The 16,377-nt window shown below is 40.8% G+C and overlaps 1 protein-coding gene across 2 annotated transcripts in view; it reads right to left on the bottom strand.

The window, feature by feature from the left end:
• Positions 1 to 15,318, bottom strand: part of LOC148025954 (endoribonuclease) — a 35,845-nt gene extending 20,527 nt beyond the window's left edge. The window contains exons 1-7 of one of the 2 annotated variants that reach the window (XM_087693199.1): positions 15,171 to 15,318; positions 15,019 to 15,090; positions 14,733 to 14,812; positions 14,271 to 14,496; positions 14,070 to 14,102; positions 13,898 to 13,980; positions 13,705 to 13,777 (exon numbers count right to left, since the gene is read on the bottom strand). In XM_087693199.1, the coding sequence (XP_087549325.1) occupies positions 13,705 to 13,777; positions 13,898 to 13,980; positions 14,070 to 14,102; positions 14,271 to 14,496; positions 14,733 to 14,812; positions 15,019 to 15,090; positions 15,171 to 15,248 (645 nt within the window). In that variant the 5' untranslated portion in view covers positions 15,249 to 15,318. Of the gene's footprint in view, positions 1 to 13,704; positions 13,778 to 13,897; positions 13,981 to 14,069; positions 14,103 to 14,270; positions 14,497 to 14,721; positions 14,813 to 15,018; positions 15,091 to 15,170 lie in introns of both variants that reach the window. The other variant, XM_087693200.1, reaches the window with a different exon arrangement.
• Between the last annotated feature and the right edge of the window lie 1,059 nt (positions 15,319 to 16,377).

Here is a 16,377-nt window from a genome sequence, read left to right as displayed (position 1 = left end):
CTCACAGAGCTGTGTTGATGATCCACAAGACACTCTAGCACTTTTTACTCTCCTTACAAGAGGGTTTTTCCCCTAGTTACATTACTTTCTATGCTTATGTCACACAGTTCGGTGACTTACCATACTTTACACCTTTCAGGTGTAAACACACCTTAACAATCCTAAGGTCTAAGGGTTGTACTTTGTACTTTCACTTACACACTTGGAAATTACATCATGTGTCAAGTTGTGTCTTCATACACTCTCTCTCTACTGTCTATTCTATACTTTCAATTGAGAGCTTTCATCTCCAATCTCACATTTGGTATGAGAGCTCAAGTTGAGCACGATCCAGCTTTCCACTCCAAGGTCATCAACCTCTACCTCTAGCTTGTCTAGTTGCCGCCAGCAGCCTTGTATCAGAGCTACAACAGTCCAAGATTGCCACCCTGCAGGCTTGCCCGTCTGCAGCCCCTAGTCCAGTCGCAACCCCTGCCACCAACTGTCGTAGCCCCCACCACCAACGCCAGCTCCACCCACTGGTCACAGCACCACCCCATGTTTACCTATGCCACCAGCCTAGCCAACGGCTACAATGCAGTCACCAGTCTCCAAAGCTGCCGCCACATGCTTCTACACCGCCCCTATCCGCTAGACCCACCTGCTTTTGGTCAGTGCCACCATCCCTGTCAGCTAGGACTGCCAAAATCCTCCCACTCCTCCAAGCCGTTAACATCCTCCCACCTTACGAAGCCGCCAACATTGAAGGTAAGAGGAGACATTTATTTATTTTTTATTCAAAAATTTGAACTACAAAATTGGGGCTTTTGCCCGAGTGCATTTCTGCTCCTGGACGTGCTTTTGGGCACACACGTTGCAGAAATTTCTTGGGATTTGGGTCAAAAAATTTGAGGCTTTTAGTTGTTTAGCAAACATTGACACATGTACCGAAGGTTCTGTCTGAAATAGACTGAAATTTCAGGCTTTTAGTTGTTTAGCAAACATTGGCACATGTACCAAAGATTCTGTCTGAAATAGACTGAAATTGTGCATTTTGGACAGCAAAATTTTAGGGTTTTTGCATTTGTTGTACTGGTGAGCATTGTTTTGCATTGGATAGCCTGTACATTGGACAATTGTGATCAAGTGTGACACAGTTTTGCTAATTGCAGCTTGGTGTATACTGTAATTTCTAGAAATTTGCATATTCCCAAGTTGTTCCAGCTTGGTTCTTGCCCTTGCATCATGGCCAATCAAGGACAAAGTGATGTATTCACATATGTTTCCAAAATGGATAGATTGGATGGCAATAACTATTCTCTATGGTCCTTCATGATGAAGAATGTGCTAATTGCAAAAAATCACTAGGATTATGTTAGTGGTGAAGAGTTTGTCCTAGAGTTGTGGCTCCTACAACACCTCCCCAAGGAGGACATGGTCAAAGGCCAACTCCAGCTCAGCCACTTCCCCAAAGATCAGTTGCACAAAAGGCTTGGGACACACGGAATGCTCAAGCATTGTCACTAATTGCATTAGCAGTTCAGCAGTCCATAATCCTACATATATGGTTTACTGCTTCTTCATGTGGCTCACACTTGAGCAAATGTTTGTTGGAAAAAATGAGACACGCATCTCTTTCTTGAAAAAGGATCTTGAGAATGTGAAGATGGCTGAAGGTGATGCCATGCGGGATCATCTTAACAAAATTTAAGACTTGCGTAAGCAGTTAATGAATGTAGATGAGTATTATTATGATGCACAGATGATCTCTACTACTTTGAATTCCTTGCCACCCTCTTGTATTGGCCTTTCACATGGCCTTGAATCTCACCATGAGAATTTCTCCACAACCACTTACCTTTCTTCAGTTGGTTAGTTTGCTCCTAGAAGAAGATCGAGCAAGAAAGAACAATGGGGTGGATGTTGTAGCCTCTAAATAGGCTTTTATAGCTAGACAGAAGGACAAGGGCAGCTAGTTTAGAAATGCTCCGCAAAGTTCCGGAAGCTCAAGTACTTTACAAAGCAACAAGAAACAGGGGGCGCACAAGCCAAGAAGGGCAAGCGCCATTATTGTAAAAAGCCAAGTCACTACATCACGAAATGTAAGAAGCACATTGCCAAGGAGAAAAAGAAGCAGTCAAGGATGTCTATTTCTGATGCACCTTCTATTGCTACAAGCTTTGCATCCTTTCTTGTTGACCGTGACTATTGTTTTTACACTTGCAGTTATGATTCTTCTTGGGCTAGGGTGCATCTAATATGGTTGTCGGTGCTCTTAGTCAAATTCCTAAAGCTATTGGCTTATCCTTCTCTAAAATCTTGATTGATTTCTATCTTTTTTTCAAAGAGTGTTGCCAAAACAATTTTCACTTTAGTAAGATCTAGCAACTTGTTCAAGGGAGATCTAGTAGCTTGGAAAGCTTTGGTGGTCTAGACACCCAAAAGCTAGCTACTGAGAGAAAGATGGCAAAAAACTATTCCATTCGTAATGGATTGCTTTTTAAACAAGGCAATGTGTGTGTGCCCGATAATTAAGATATCCGCAATAAAACTCACGATGCGTCAAGCACTAGATACCTTAGTATACATCAAACTTTGGCCTTGGTTAATGGCTACTTTTGTTAGCCACGTATTAAAACTATCATTCAGTGTTATATGCGTGAGAACCTGCAATGTCAACTTAATGAAGTTGAATTGCAGAAACAGACAAGGATATTGCATCATTTACAAATTCCTGATAAAAAGTGGAGTAGCATTTCTATGGATTTTGTAGAAAAATCACCCCGTGTAAATCAAGGTCATGACATAATTTGGATTGTGGTCGACCAATTGACAAAAATGACTCAATCCATTCCACAATAATATCAATGATCAAGATTCTACATTCACTATCTATTTCTAACAAACAGTTTTTCAAAAACTAAAAACTTAATTATCCATATTATTCTCAAAAAATGCTCAAACCGATGGATAGATCGAATGGACGAATAAAATTATGGAGAATATGTAACATGCATATATCTCAGAGAGACAAACTAATTCGGAGTGTTATTTTCCTTAGATTGAGTTTTCTTATAATTGTGCTAAGCATTCGACTACTAGTTATAGCACATTTATGCTAATGTTGTTAGCCTGCTCTTATTTAGTCTCAGTCTGTCATCTCCTGGTTGTGAGCTCCTGTCAGAGTCTGACAGGAGACAGAGGAGCTCTGTCAGTGTGTTTTCAGGCTGCTTTAGTCAGCATGCAGCCCTGGGCATTTTACAGCCCAGATCTGGGCTGTTTTTGGGGTGACTGCCCATTATTTTGGGCAGTCGGACCAGTTCTGGTCAGTCGGACCAGAACTGGCCAGTCGGACCAGATCTGGCCATAGTCGGCCAGATCTGGCCAGGTCCGCCAGTTTAGCTGGTCGGCCAGTTTTCTGGCTGGGGGCTATTTATAGCTGCCCCCCCAGTCAGTCCAGCATTCACTCATTCATGCTCTGCAGGTTCAGCACTGCTCCCTCCATCTCCGTCTCCGGCATTGGTGCTGCCTCTGCTTCCAGTCTGTCCTGGTTCCCTCACTGACGCTCCGGGCTGCGTGCAGGGACTGTTCTGTCCATTCCAGTGTATTCAGCATTCATCTCAGTCAGTGCAGATTTTCTTCCTTCATTCTCTGCTTCCTCTCTCCTCTCCTCTGTGTTCGTGTTCTTCTTTCGCTGCGCACTCTCACAAATGTACGGTTACGAGTCGAAACCACCACTTGCCACAAAGCTTAAGGGAGTGAAATTGCAGTCCGTAGTTGACTTTCTGCATGGTATACAGAAGATGTTAACAATCGCTAGGAAAAGCATTAAAACAGCCCAAGATTGTGCCATGTTTTATACTAACCAATATCGTACTCCTTAGGAGCTCTAAGAGAGCATAAGTCCCAAAAGACTTGGTTTCAATGACCACTAGTAAGTGTTATAAATTATCTTCGAAATATTGTGATCCTTTCTAGATTATCAAGAAAATAAATAGTGTATTTTATGAGCTAGATTTACCTTCAAAAATTCAAGTTCACCTTGTGTTCTATGTGAATCATTTGAAAGAAAGATTGGGACAAAGTGAACTAATTATTCCCATTAAGAAAGTCCTGCAGCTTGAGGATACTCCTCCTTATATTTCACTTGAACCCGAATTGGTTCTTGACCTTAGGACGAAACAATCCCATTAAACCGTTTATCCAAAGTGTTTGGCCAAGTGGAAAACCCCCCCCCCCTCCCCCCATGCTACTTGGGAACACTGAAGAGACATTTTCCTTACTTCATTCATGAGAATATTATTGAGGACAGCAATCATTCATAAAGGGAGGAAGTGTTACATCCCTTGACATCCACATGGGCGCTAGTAGCATTGATCTGTCAGAAGCAGACGCAACAATGGAAGCATAAACTCCTATAATAGATTGCATAACCCAAGAGTGAAGAGAAAAGAACCAACACTGCAAGGAAAAGAAGAACGTTGCACAAGTTAACCCAAGAGTAAAGAGAAAAGAATAAACACTACATGGAAAAGAAAAACACAACACAAGGACTCAAAAAGAAAAAGATGCTTAGGAAATGGAATCCATATACCAAGACATGAGACAATACAAAAACAATGTGAGTCACCAGTTGTATGTGTATTGGCACCGACTCCCTCTCTCCACTGGTCCCTACTATGAAAGTATGCAAAGTGATACAATGAATGACATAGGAGGAGGAAGTGTCCGAATAAACAAGCCAAAAATATGCTATCACTATGAACAAGTCAACCAACATTACATGTTCATTGGCCAGCAATAAACACCTAAACACCATGAAAATGACAAATATAAAATGCCTAAAATATATATCTAAATGTGCTTGGCCCAATGGAACATGCACAAACTCATACATAAATTGACATATCCGCTAACACTATACAGTAATAATAAGCCATCGCAGTATATCCAACAATATCCATCAAATAGAACCATGGATATCCAAGTGGTGGGTGGGCAAGTCACTACCAAGGTACCTCGAAGAGAACCTGATGTTAATCTCGACCATACCAACTTCTGAAAATAGAAAAGAATCATAGCACCTCTCTACGAATGTCAACAATGCCTCTGAAATAGCACATGTAACCATCCTGTCACCAATGCCACAACACGTAAATGACCATGGATTCCCCATCATTTGGCCAAATCACCAGTGTCCCCCTCATGAAACTCGGACTAGGAGCCAAGCTCGGTCTCTATCAAACAGCTCATCATGAACCTGGATGTCAATCTAGCTCCAAGGTTTGAAAATTTGCCTAGCTTCGATCAAAGAGTCAAGGAAATCCCCCTCTAGATCCTGCGCACCTATATATCTATATAGATGAGGCACAAATTTCCCACCTCACCACCCTCTCACACTCCCTCTCTAGCATTGGAGAATTGTGAGGAATGTCCTATATCACTTGTACTAGCAAGCTAGAAGGGAGGCCCCTAAACACAATCCCAGCCATCCAAAAAGGCCAAACAGCATCAAAAAACTCAAAATGCAGATCTGCAGCAGAAGAAATCAGCACCAACACACCTCAGATGGCTGATCACCAAACAAGAGCAAAGCCCAACCTGAAATCCAATACCAACAGCAAATGCTGAAAACGCAGGTACGCTGAGCAAAAGACAGCAATCGCCTGCAGTTCAAGAGCTGCTGGGGCAGCATACGAGAAGCTGACTGAAAACACAGCTGCAGGAGTATGAAATGCAGGCTAGCGATCCATTAAATGCAGAAAAGGCAGATCTATCGAACTGTAAACAGCATGATTGGCACCAGGGATCGCCTGAGCAACAAAGGGTAGAGAAGGACATGTAATCAATAGAACGTAGCACTAGGAGCGTAGATCTTGAAATCTAATACCATGTCACAAGTGGATGCAACAACGAAAGCGTAGAATATGTGAAAAGACGCGGGATCTAAAGCATGGCAGTGGCTATGGTGGATCGAAGAGGAAGATTAAGCTCATGATGACATAGACACAACTTGACCTGTTACACAAGTGAATTAGGTTCCAAGATTGAAACTTGGACTCATAAACACAATCTTGTATATAAGACTAACAATGACCAAGACACTAACTGAAATGGGAAAGCATCATGATATTGCATTCATCATATATCAAAGCGGTAGTCAAGTACAATGCTTTATAGTTGTTGGATGGGTAGCAATTTCCCTTTCTGTGCACATGGGATTCAATCTACCTGCATGTCCTAAGCCTAAACTGCCTCATACAAAGAGGCCATAGTGAGTGTGATTGCAAATATCTCAACACCCCTCCTCAATCACAACCAGAAAGTACAAAGTGTATAGAGGCTTTAGTGAGAGCAACACCTGTAAAGTGTGGACACACCATAAACATGGCAAAACACCAAAGGTTGTTGCAAAAAAGGCTAAGTGTGGGTACCATAAACATAGTGGACATCCAAAGACTGTAACAAGGGCCTCACAAAGTGTACAGAGGCTGTAGTACAAGGCTACATGAGGAGTTCACAAGCTTATGACAGGAGCATTTTGGGCTAGGCAATACAAGGCTTAAAAAGTCAATAAAAATTTGGGTCAAGGACCATGAGGTCCTTGCGGTTTTCAGCATTTCTTTTTACATAGATCTTCAATTCATTGCAGGTCTTCTTGTCGGTATAGTCCAACTTGCTCTTTTTGATCTTGTACTTGTTCTTCTTGCTTACAGCTTCATTGTCCACCGCTTTGATCTTTTGGTCCTCTTCTTCTAAGTTCTCCTGGACTTCTTCTTTATTGACTTTGATTGCATTAGTTGCATTAGTCTTCGTGTTCATGTCCCCCTCAAGCAAAGGTATCATCTTTGGCATGCTGAGTAGTGTGTCTGAAGCATCTTCAAGGTCTTCAGATAAGATCATTGACTGCTCTTTGGTATAGGCAACTCCAACATTACCTACAAGTGATGCAAACAAGACTTCTATGTACTGCAAGTGAGCAACAAAAGTAATGTTGCTTTGCATCCACATTAAGATCTTGTTTGTCATTGTCATGACCAAGGATCAACAGCAAATCAACTCTAAAATTCTCAAATTTTATCAATGGAAGAGCAGATTACAGTTTGTCAAGAGACACAAGTAATAATAGTGTGAAAACACACTATGTAAAGACTATGTCTAAGTTGATGTCAAACTTGAATCTTCTTAGTTCGGGGTCGTCGATTCTTCTTCGATCTTTCCAAGTCCTTCCCCTCCTTGATTTGATACTAGGATAGTAGATCAGAGTGGCAATGGGTTGCTCCAGGTGGCAGGAGAGAGAAAATGATGAGATTTTTGAGCTTAGGTGAAAATGGCTATGGAGTCACAGTTAGGGTTTCTGACAATGGCCCGGTTTTTATGACATTGCAGGAGCTATACTTCATAATTTTTGAAACTTTTTTTATGAAAATGAAGCTGACTTGATGCTCTATCAAAACCCTATGATGGCCATCAACATCACGGACTGTGGAGAGAGATCAAGGCCTACGATCAATACAAGCGTAGTTCTGGACAGTGTGACAAAATTTCAGCAACGTTGAAACTTATGATGGCCAATGTTGCACTCTGAGGTGCCAAGAACCAACACCTTGAGCAGAGAAACAAGTTCCCAAAAGGAATCGAGAGTTGATATGAGCTGGATGTGGAGATATAAGAGCTCCAACCAAGGTTGGTAGTGCCTGGCTATGGCTGCCATGGAAGGTTGGTAAAGATAGAGTAAGAAAATGAACTCATTGGTTGAACTTGGGCTGAGCAAAGTTGGAGAGAGGCTGGAAGGGGGATTTACTGATCTGAACTGATGTATGCCATGCTCACCATGGCTCTGATACCATGTGAAAAGACGCGGAATCTAGAGCATGGCAGTGGCTATGGTGGATCGAAGAGGAAGATTAAGCTCATGATAACATAGACACGACTTGACCTGTTACACAAGTGAATTAGGTTCCAAGATTGAGACTTCGACTCATAAACACAATCTTGAGTATAAGTCTAGCAATGACCAAGACACTAACTAAAATGGGAAAGCATCATAATATTGCATTCATCATATATCAAAGTGGTAGTCAAGACAATGCTTTATAGTTGTTGGATGGGTAGCAGTTCCCCTTTCTGTGCATATGGGATTCAGTCTCCCTGCATGTCCTGAGCCTAAACTGCCTCATACAAAGAGGCCATAGTGGGTGTGATTGCAAATATCTCAACAGAGTATTACTATAATGGACTGTATAACACAAGAGAGAAGTGAAAAAAAGAACACTACAAGGGAAAGAAGAACAATGAACAAGAACTCAAAAAGAAAAAGATACTTGAGAAATGGAATCCATGTACCACAATATGAGATAGTACATAGACAACGTGAGTCACCAGCCGTATGGGTAATAGCACTAGCTCCCTCTCTCCACCAGTCCCTGCCATGGAAATCTATAGTGATACAATGAATGACACAAGAGGAGGCAATGCCTAAATAAATAGGCCAGAAATATGCCATCCTTATGATCGGGTCAACTAGCAATAAATGCCTAAATCACCATGAAAAATGACAAATATAAAATGCCTAAAATATCTTATTGTGCCCAGCCCAATGGAACATGCACAAGCTCATATATGTACTGACATATCCGCTAACATTACCATGGTGGTTACGAAGTGACTTAGTGCAAATGTACTAAGGATGCTTCAAGGTTAGGGTAGCCAACTTCTATTTATAGGACTCAAGGCCCTATTGTGCACATTTTTTTGTGTAATCACCACTCTTGGACTCTTGGCCTGTTGGCCGACGCATTTGGGATGTGATCATAACCCGAAGTGTTGCTAGCTCCCAGGCTCTGAGGTGAACCCGTTTGGCTCTATGGCTAGAAGGTGAGTTCGATGTCCAATCGTTCGATGTCCAATCCCTTTTATTGTGAGCTTGGCTTGCGTCGTATCTCGTGTGTAGGTTGGATCCTAGGGGACGTTTCATACCCCGACTGCAATAACCACCAATTGGAGCAGAGGCTAATGAAGAAAAGCATTGAAAATGAAAAAACAATATGTTGTAGATGCAAACACAGATCACGCCAATGTTGAAAAGTGCTCCATGAGCAAGGCAGCTTGTAGGGATGAAAACGCAGCAGTCTACTAGGTCCTATGATTAGGGCAACAACTAGAAACACTTAAACAAGGGTTGCAACAGTCAAATAGAGATTTAGAGTGATGGTGACAACAATTGGAACCAAACGCAAGTGTGGGCAACCTTCAGATGGTCGCAAAGGAAGGAGTAGGCAATAGCAAAAGGAAGAGCTAGCAACCACACGATGATGAATTGGGAGTAACGTGCAAAACAAGGGATGAAACTAAGTGATGGGAAGCCCCTCTATTTATAGATGAGTGGATCGGCTCATGGGACGCTTGCATTCTCTAGGACTATGCACCATTTATGGAAACTTTGGGTAATCTGCATGTTTTGGGGCTGTTTTTAAAGAGCTAATAAGTTTGTAATGCATTTTTTTGCTCAATAAGTGGTACTTGCTTGCAAGCAAATTGTTCTCAATTGTCATGAAAATTCAACAATCATGTATAAAGCAATGAAAATTCTCATTATGATGATGCCTCTTTGCCAGATGATTCAAAACACAAGGGAAATAATGTATTGCCCATCATGAAATGGGCCTTCAACATAGGCAACATGTTGAAAATGTTGGGTTTGTTCATGAAGTCGGTACTTCAATGCCTCTAGATGCTGAAAATTGGCAAGAGGAAGAGAATTCAAATCCCCAACTCAAGCCTAAACTCATGGCAATAGTGAATATTTTGTCTCATCTTACCAAGAACCCACATTTTCTTGAATTTATGTGTTTACCAAAATTTGTCAACAAGGGTAAAACGGGGAAAGCACCTCTTAATGTGTTATAATAGCATGTAACTCCAAAAGTGAATGTGGCAATTGTCAGAAGTGGTGCAACAATGGAAGTGTAAACATAAGCTGTAATAAACTACTAAAACACAAGACAAAAGAGAAAGGGAAAGAAAGAACACAATACATATGAGAACTCAGATGTATGCTCGGGAAATGGAATCCATATACCAAGACATGAGACAGTACAGAAGCAATGTGAGTCACCAATTGTGGAGGCACTAACACCTGCTCCCTTTCTCCAAGAACTGTCAAGTGATGAATGAATGTGTAGGAGGGAGCCTAACAATATATAGGCCAAATAAATGCCAAAAATATGACAGGTCGCCAGCATTTAATGTTGGCTGACTGGCTGCAAATAATGCCAAAACACAATAAATGCTGGCAAATAAAATGCCTAAAATATCTCTATGTCCAGCCTACTATACCACATGTACAAACTCAACCATGAGCTGACTAATCTGCTAACGCCCTCTCTCAAATCATGGGTGATCTGATACAATACAATACACAATGATAATGTCGCATCATAGTACATACAACCATGTCCATCATAGTAGAACTATGGATACCCAAGTAGTAGGTGCGCAAGCCACCACCAAGGTGCCTCAGAGAGAACCTAATGTCGATGTCAATCGTACCAGCTCCTGAAGATAGAGAAGATCATAACAGCTCTCAATGTCTATCAACAATGCCTCTGAGGTAGCATACCTAACCATCCTATCACCAATGTTGCAGCACATAAACGACCATGAATTCCCCTTCTTTGGCCAGACTGCCAAAGTGTCCCCTCATGTGAGCTCCAGACAAAAGCCACCCACTCTCTATCACGTAACCAATCCATCATGAACTTGGATGTCAATCCCAGCACCAGGATTTGTACCTCTAGACTTCGGTCAATGCATCATGGATGTCCCTCTCTGGATCCTATGCATCTATATCAAAATATAGATGGGGCACAGCTGCCCCATCTCATCACCCTCTCTCACTCCCTCACTAGCATTGAGAGTCGTGAGGAATGACCTCATCACCACCACTAGAAGGCAGTTGAGGAAGAGGCCACCAAACCCTTCCCACGATCCGAAGAAGAAGAGCCCTTTCGCGACTTAGACTTCGCCTTGGTCAGAGGATCGAAATTTGTATCTGAGGCAAATGATGACCCATCGAAGAAGTCCACATCCCGCTTCGTCTTCTGCTCCTTATTCTTCCTAGAAGCCGCTAACTCGTTGCAATCCTTCCTTAAATGACCTTTCTTGCCACAATGGTAATACTAGGCCTTCGACTTCTTCATCTTCGAACCCCTCTCTGAAGTTGCAAGAGCCTCACGGGAATCTCCATGTAGCGTATCATCAGTGGATGTGCATGGAGCAACCATCTGTAGAGGATTTAGAAAAGAAGTAGAGAAAAGAAGGTATTTGGAGAGGGAACACAGCCAAAGCACGAGCACAGACTGCAAAAAACAAGAGTTCATATACAATATAACCCAAAATCTAACCAAAATAAGACAAAAGCTACTGTAAAAAGTCAAGTAATCAATCAAAAACTGCCAAAAACAGTAAAAACGGCCTAATAATGCAAGCACCCAGCCAGGAGGAGATGCAGAGGCACCAAAACATAGGCTGCAACAGATGCACAGGCTGGACAGATGTTGACATCAGCAAAAAACGCAAGGAAAACAAGTCACCTGGTTGGAGCAGCAGCAGCCACCTAATCAACAAGGGTGAAAACAATCTTGAAATCAGCAAGAAAACATAGCAAGAACACAAATCCTGAAATTTGATACCATGTCAAAAGTGGCGCAACAATGGAAGCGTAAACATAAGCTGTAATAAATTGCTGAAACACAAGACAAAAGAGAAAGGGAAAGAAAGAACACAATACATATGAGAACTCAGATGTATGCTTGGGAAATGGAATCCATATACCAAGACATGAGACAGTACAGAAGCAATGTGAGTCACCGGCTATGGAGGCACTAGCACCTGCTCCCTCTCTCCAAGAACTGTCAAGTGATGAATGAATGTGGAGGAGGGAGCTTGACAATATATAGGCCAAATAAATGCCAATAATATGATTGGTCGACCAGCATTAAATGCTGGCCAATTGGCTGCAAATAATGCCAAAACACAATAAATGCTGGCAAATGAAATGCTTAAAATATCTATGTGCCCAACCTACAATATATAGGCCAAATGAATGCCAAAAATATGACTAGTCGGCCAGCATTAAATGCTGGTCGACTGGCTGCAAATAATGTCAAAACACAATAAATGCTGGAAAATAAAATGCTTAAAATATCTCTGTGTCTAGCCTACTGTACCACATGTACAGACTCAACCATGAACTAATGAACTGACTAATCTGCTAACAACAGTGTCTTAAAATGTACCTAGTGCATCTCGTGAATAGATGCAAGTGTATGCATCAAGACCTAGTACAAAAATGCATGAGAATTTTCAAAATGCACTTTATGCCTTTTGGACAACAAGCTATAACTTTGGTGGTAGTTCAAAGTTTCAAGCTATGGCTAGTCATGGTACAAGTTCTTTTGATGCATGGCACTAATTCATTTGAATCTCAACCAAGAATGCTTGAACATATGTATCGTACCATTGCAGTTAGCATGTAAAACCCTATGTATAATCACATTGGTATGATACCTGGTATGCAAATAGGGATGTTTGGCAATCTTTTTGGAGTTCTTGGCATGCCTAGTATCAATGGAATTGAGACTGGTCCACAAATTGCCATCTTTTCTAGTATTATAACCTAGTACATTTGGACCGCAAGATGCAACTATGCTATATATCTTCAAGATGTATCCATAGCAAAGATATACACTCTCTCTACAAGAGACGGAAGAGGATATAGACCGGCCTATGGACATGGACTCTAGCACCTTCTTACATATTGCCCCTCAAATGGTCCCGCATAATAGTTCACCAAATTGTTTATTCACACAACCATTATATTTTTGATGTACTTAGCTACTCTTTATAGAGTTGCTTGTACTTTGTATTTTTCTTCAAGGGGATTTTCTCCAAGGACTTATTATTAATCTTTTCTGTTCTCTGAAAAGAAATCCCTTTCTATTCTAGAGACGATTCACAACCATGAAATTCTCACACTTACTTGTTTACAATCATTTGAGATCATGTGTATAGCAATCCTTTCAGCTTGACTATTAATGGCAGATAGAACAGAAGTCAAAATATTAGCATGATATCCTACTTATGAAGGCTAGACCACTTTGCTTTCATTGTGCTTAAAAAGGCCCAAACTTCCTCGTGACACTAACATTGGATGCCCTTGTACATGTCTAAACAAGTACTACTTTTTATTAACATCCCCTAGTTTGTTCATTGAAAAACAAAGCTCTTTTAAACTCAAGGCTAAGCTTATTAAGCATGAATATTGGAACCACAAAACATTATTACGCATGTATTATCATGATGCATATGAACAGCACTATATGGCTGGGTGATCCAAGAAATCCATTGAGAGTCAATGTCAATTAAAACATTATGATTCTTTTTTTTTTGGGTGTGAATCTTTTGGAGTCCCTTTGTTAGAGTAGTGCACTAACACAAAACAACCTTTCTTGCTTTATTTTGCAACCAAAATACTAGCTTTTTATGCAAAAAGATTGCATAACCAATAAATATAAACCTCCAAAAATAATAAAAAGCCCAAAGGCATTTACTCACTACAAAAAAACAATTAAAGCTTTTATTGTTGTCATGCAAATATGTCATGATGTAGGTCAAGTATTCCTTACAAGAACAAAAGTCTTGCTAAAAGGATGATAGTTGTACCTTAAAGAGAAGGCAATCGAGTGTCAATGTTTCATATTCACCACCTTCACCACATACATTACTACCATACAAACTGCTAGAAACCCAAACTACATCAGTAGTCCAAAAATAGTATGACCAAGCTGAACAATGAACTCACAATGCAGTCAACGGGTTGATCATTTATCTCCCATTCATGAAGTTTGAATTTTACCTATGTAAGTGGTTCAAAAGAGGCTGCATTTCTGCCAAAGTTTTTCCAAGGTGATCATGAGGCTTCAAGCCAATCGCTGCTACCTGTTCAAATTGGAAAGCAAAAGGAGTAGCTGGATAATTCACTAAGAATAATGTAAAAAGTAAGGCCCTTACTACATGCTGATAGTTACCTTTACAAGAATGGCATCAATCTTGCTCTCAATCTTTGACCCCAGAACATGATATATTGACAAAACCCACAAGTCACAAAGGTTATGAATTTTCCCATGGACTTAAAAAGACAGCTGTTGAAACAGTTCTATAATTGAAGGAGCCTCAAACAATAGCAAATACCAATAAACACGAAGGGCAATTGGATACCAGTTATTCACCATTTGCTGTAGTAGAGTAGCCTGGTCTTGCTTCCACAGGAATGCCAAAGAGACCAGACCTAGCCGAGAGCAAACATTCTCAACCCTCATCCTTTGGTAGTCAGATGCAATTGCACCACATGAAACCCCTTGAATTCCTGGAAAATGTTCCTTCACCTCTTTCAGCAACAAAAACAGGTCTTCCACTTCATCTCCAACCGTCAAAGCATACCTAAGATCCTGAGCCCTGGATGTGCATTTGAGCACCAAAACCCTTCAAGATATTGAAACAAGAACAAACATGTCCACTAATAAAGGCATTGGATGGTATGCACCATGTGTAAATGCATATCTGAACATCCAGAAGATTTCAATCAGAAGATTGTTATATGAGCCATACATGTGTGCATGAACATGCATTAAAGTATGCGCTAATTGAGGAAGAATCATCATAATGCATACAAAAGCTCACCACATAAGTACCTTGACTGTCCACGAATCCGGCGCCGATACAATGGCAGACCCATGCATTGTGCATAAGCAACGACAATCTGGTGTCCAACCTGTCAAACAAAGCCCTACAGTAAGGTTTTTCCGTGAAAAACAAAAACAATGAAGAGACTGATCTTTAACCTCATGTAGCTTATGACAGGGTATGACGGCATTTCTCAGACTGGCTGATCTTTAACGAGAGAGGAAGGTATGACGGCATTTCTCAGACTGCCACTGTAAATGTATCTCAATCAAGAGAAAGAGGGAAGAATATTACTGTTTGGTACATGAAACTGTCGAGTTCATCGAGGGAATCGTCCATGGGAAACAAATTAGCCAGTGCCACAATCTGCACGCAGAAAGGAAAAAACAAATGTAACGGAGAGCAAGAAGAAGCCTGTTCTTTAACAACGGCGTCTCCGTACAGACCTCGTGGCCGTAATCCAGGCAACGCATCATGGCGTAGCAGCTGTCTTTGCCGCCACTCACCAGAGCTACCACCTTCATTTCTGCGACTAGGAAAAATGCAGCGAGTTGCCTCTGCGTGTGTCACAAAGAGTTGAAATGAGACTATATTGCGATTCTAACAAGGTGATCGAAATTCACCTGCCCTAAGACAGAAATGCAATAACGGTGTCGACGTGTCACGTGATCAAAGGCAAATAATTTAATTGTTGCATTTTGAAAGTTATGACCCCCATGGTAATGTGTATAGTTGATGTGTGGTTTTTTAGAAGCAAATAGATATTTTACTATGCCTTTGGAGGTACGATGTACATGGTTTGATACAAATGGAATTTGTTTGGCAAGCTTTGGTTTCATAGTGTTAGCAAGTTATAATAATCTTGGCTAGAAATACTAGTTGTTGGGGAGAGCAACACCTATTTATGACAATGTCTTAGTTGACATTCTTAATTTGGAAAATGTATGCTTCAAATTCGAGTGTCAGTACTTCTTAGACATGTTGAATGGCCAGAAGGCTTGTGGTGAAAGGTCAAGCCATGGCATAGTTAGAGATTGAATGTGAGGTTCACATTGCTTGCTTTCTTTTTGTGTTTCTTACATGAAAATGATGTTTGATTCCATTTAATTGTTGCAAGTTGTTATAGATTTGGAATATGCAAGGTAGTTTGTTGTGACATGAGAAATCTTTGTCTATTTGTTTCTCATTTCACTAGTGTGTGGATAATAATCCAAGTTGCATTTTTTGCACATGCATTCTATCTCAATGAGAACATAACTATCCAACTTTATATGTGCCTTTTGAGTGGTTCTAGCAAGTATATGTTTGTGGGTGCTTGACCCTAGAAAGGGCAATGTAGACCAACCAATGTAAGTATGTATTCATTGAGATTGAAGATCACTTCCAAGATTGGGAGACCTTGTGCTCTATATATCATGCATGCAACAAGAAGCTACAAAGAGACCTAGTTCAAGACATTAGGTGGTTGTGGTTTTGCTCCACTTTAAATCCTTTTTTTCCCTAGAAAAAGCAATGTTTTTGTTGTATATCAATGACAATTTGATGCATATTTCAAGACAATCCATAGCATTTAAATTTAAATTTCCAAACTAAATGGAACAATGGACATTAACCTCGAAAATCCATGTATTTTTCATTAGGCCTACTTAGCGC

This window comes from Lygodium microphyllum, chromosome 14, assembly GCF_053477565.2.
Source record: "Lygodium microphyllum isolate KBCC chromosome 14, Lygodium_microphyllum_v1.1.10, whole genome shotgun sequence".
In the NCBI taxonomy this organism is placed as follows: Eukaryota; Viridiplantae; Streptophyta; class Polypodiopsida; order Schizaeales; family Lygodiaceae; genus Lygodium; species Lygodium microphyllum.
This window is presented reverse-complemented; position numbering and strand designations above follow the sequence as displayed.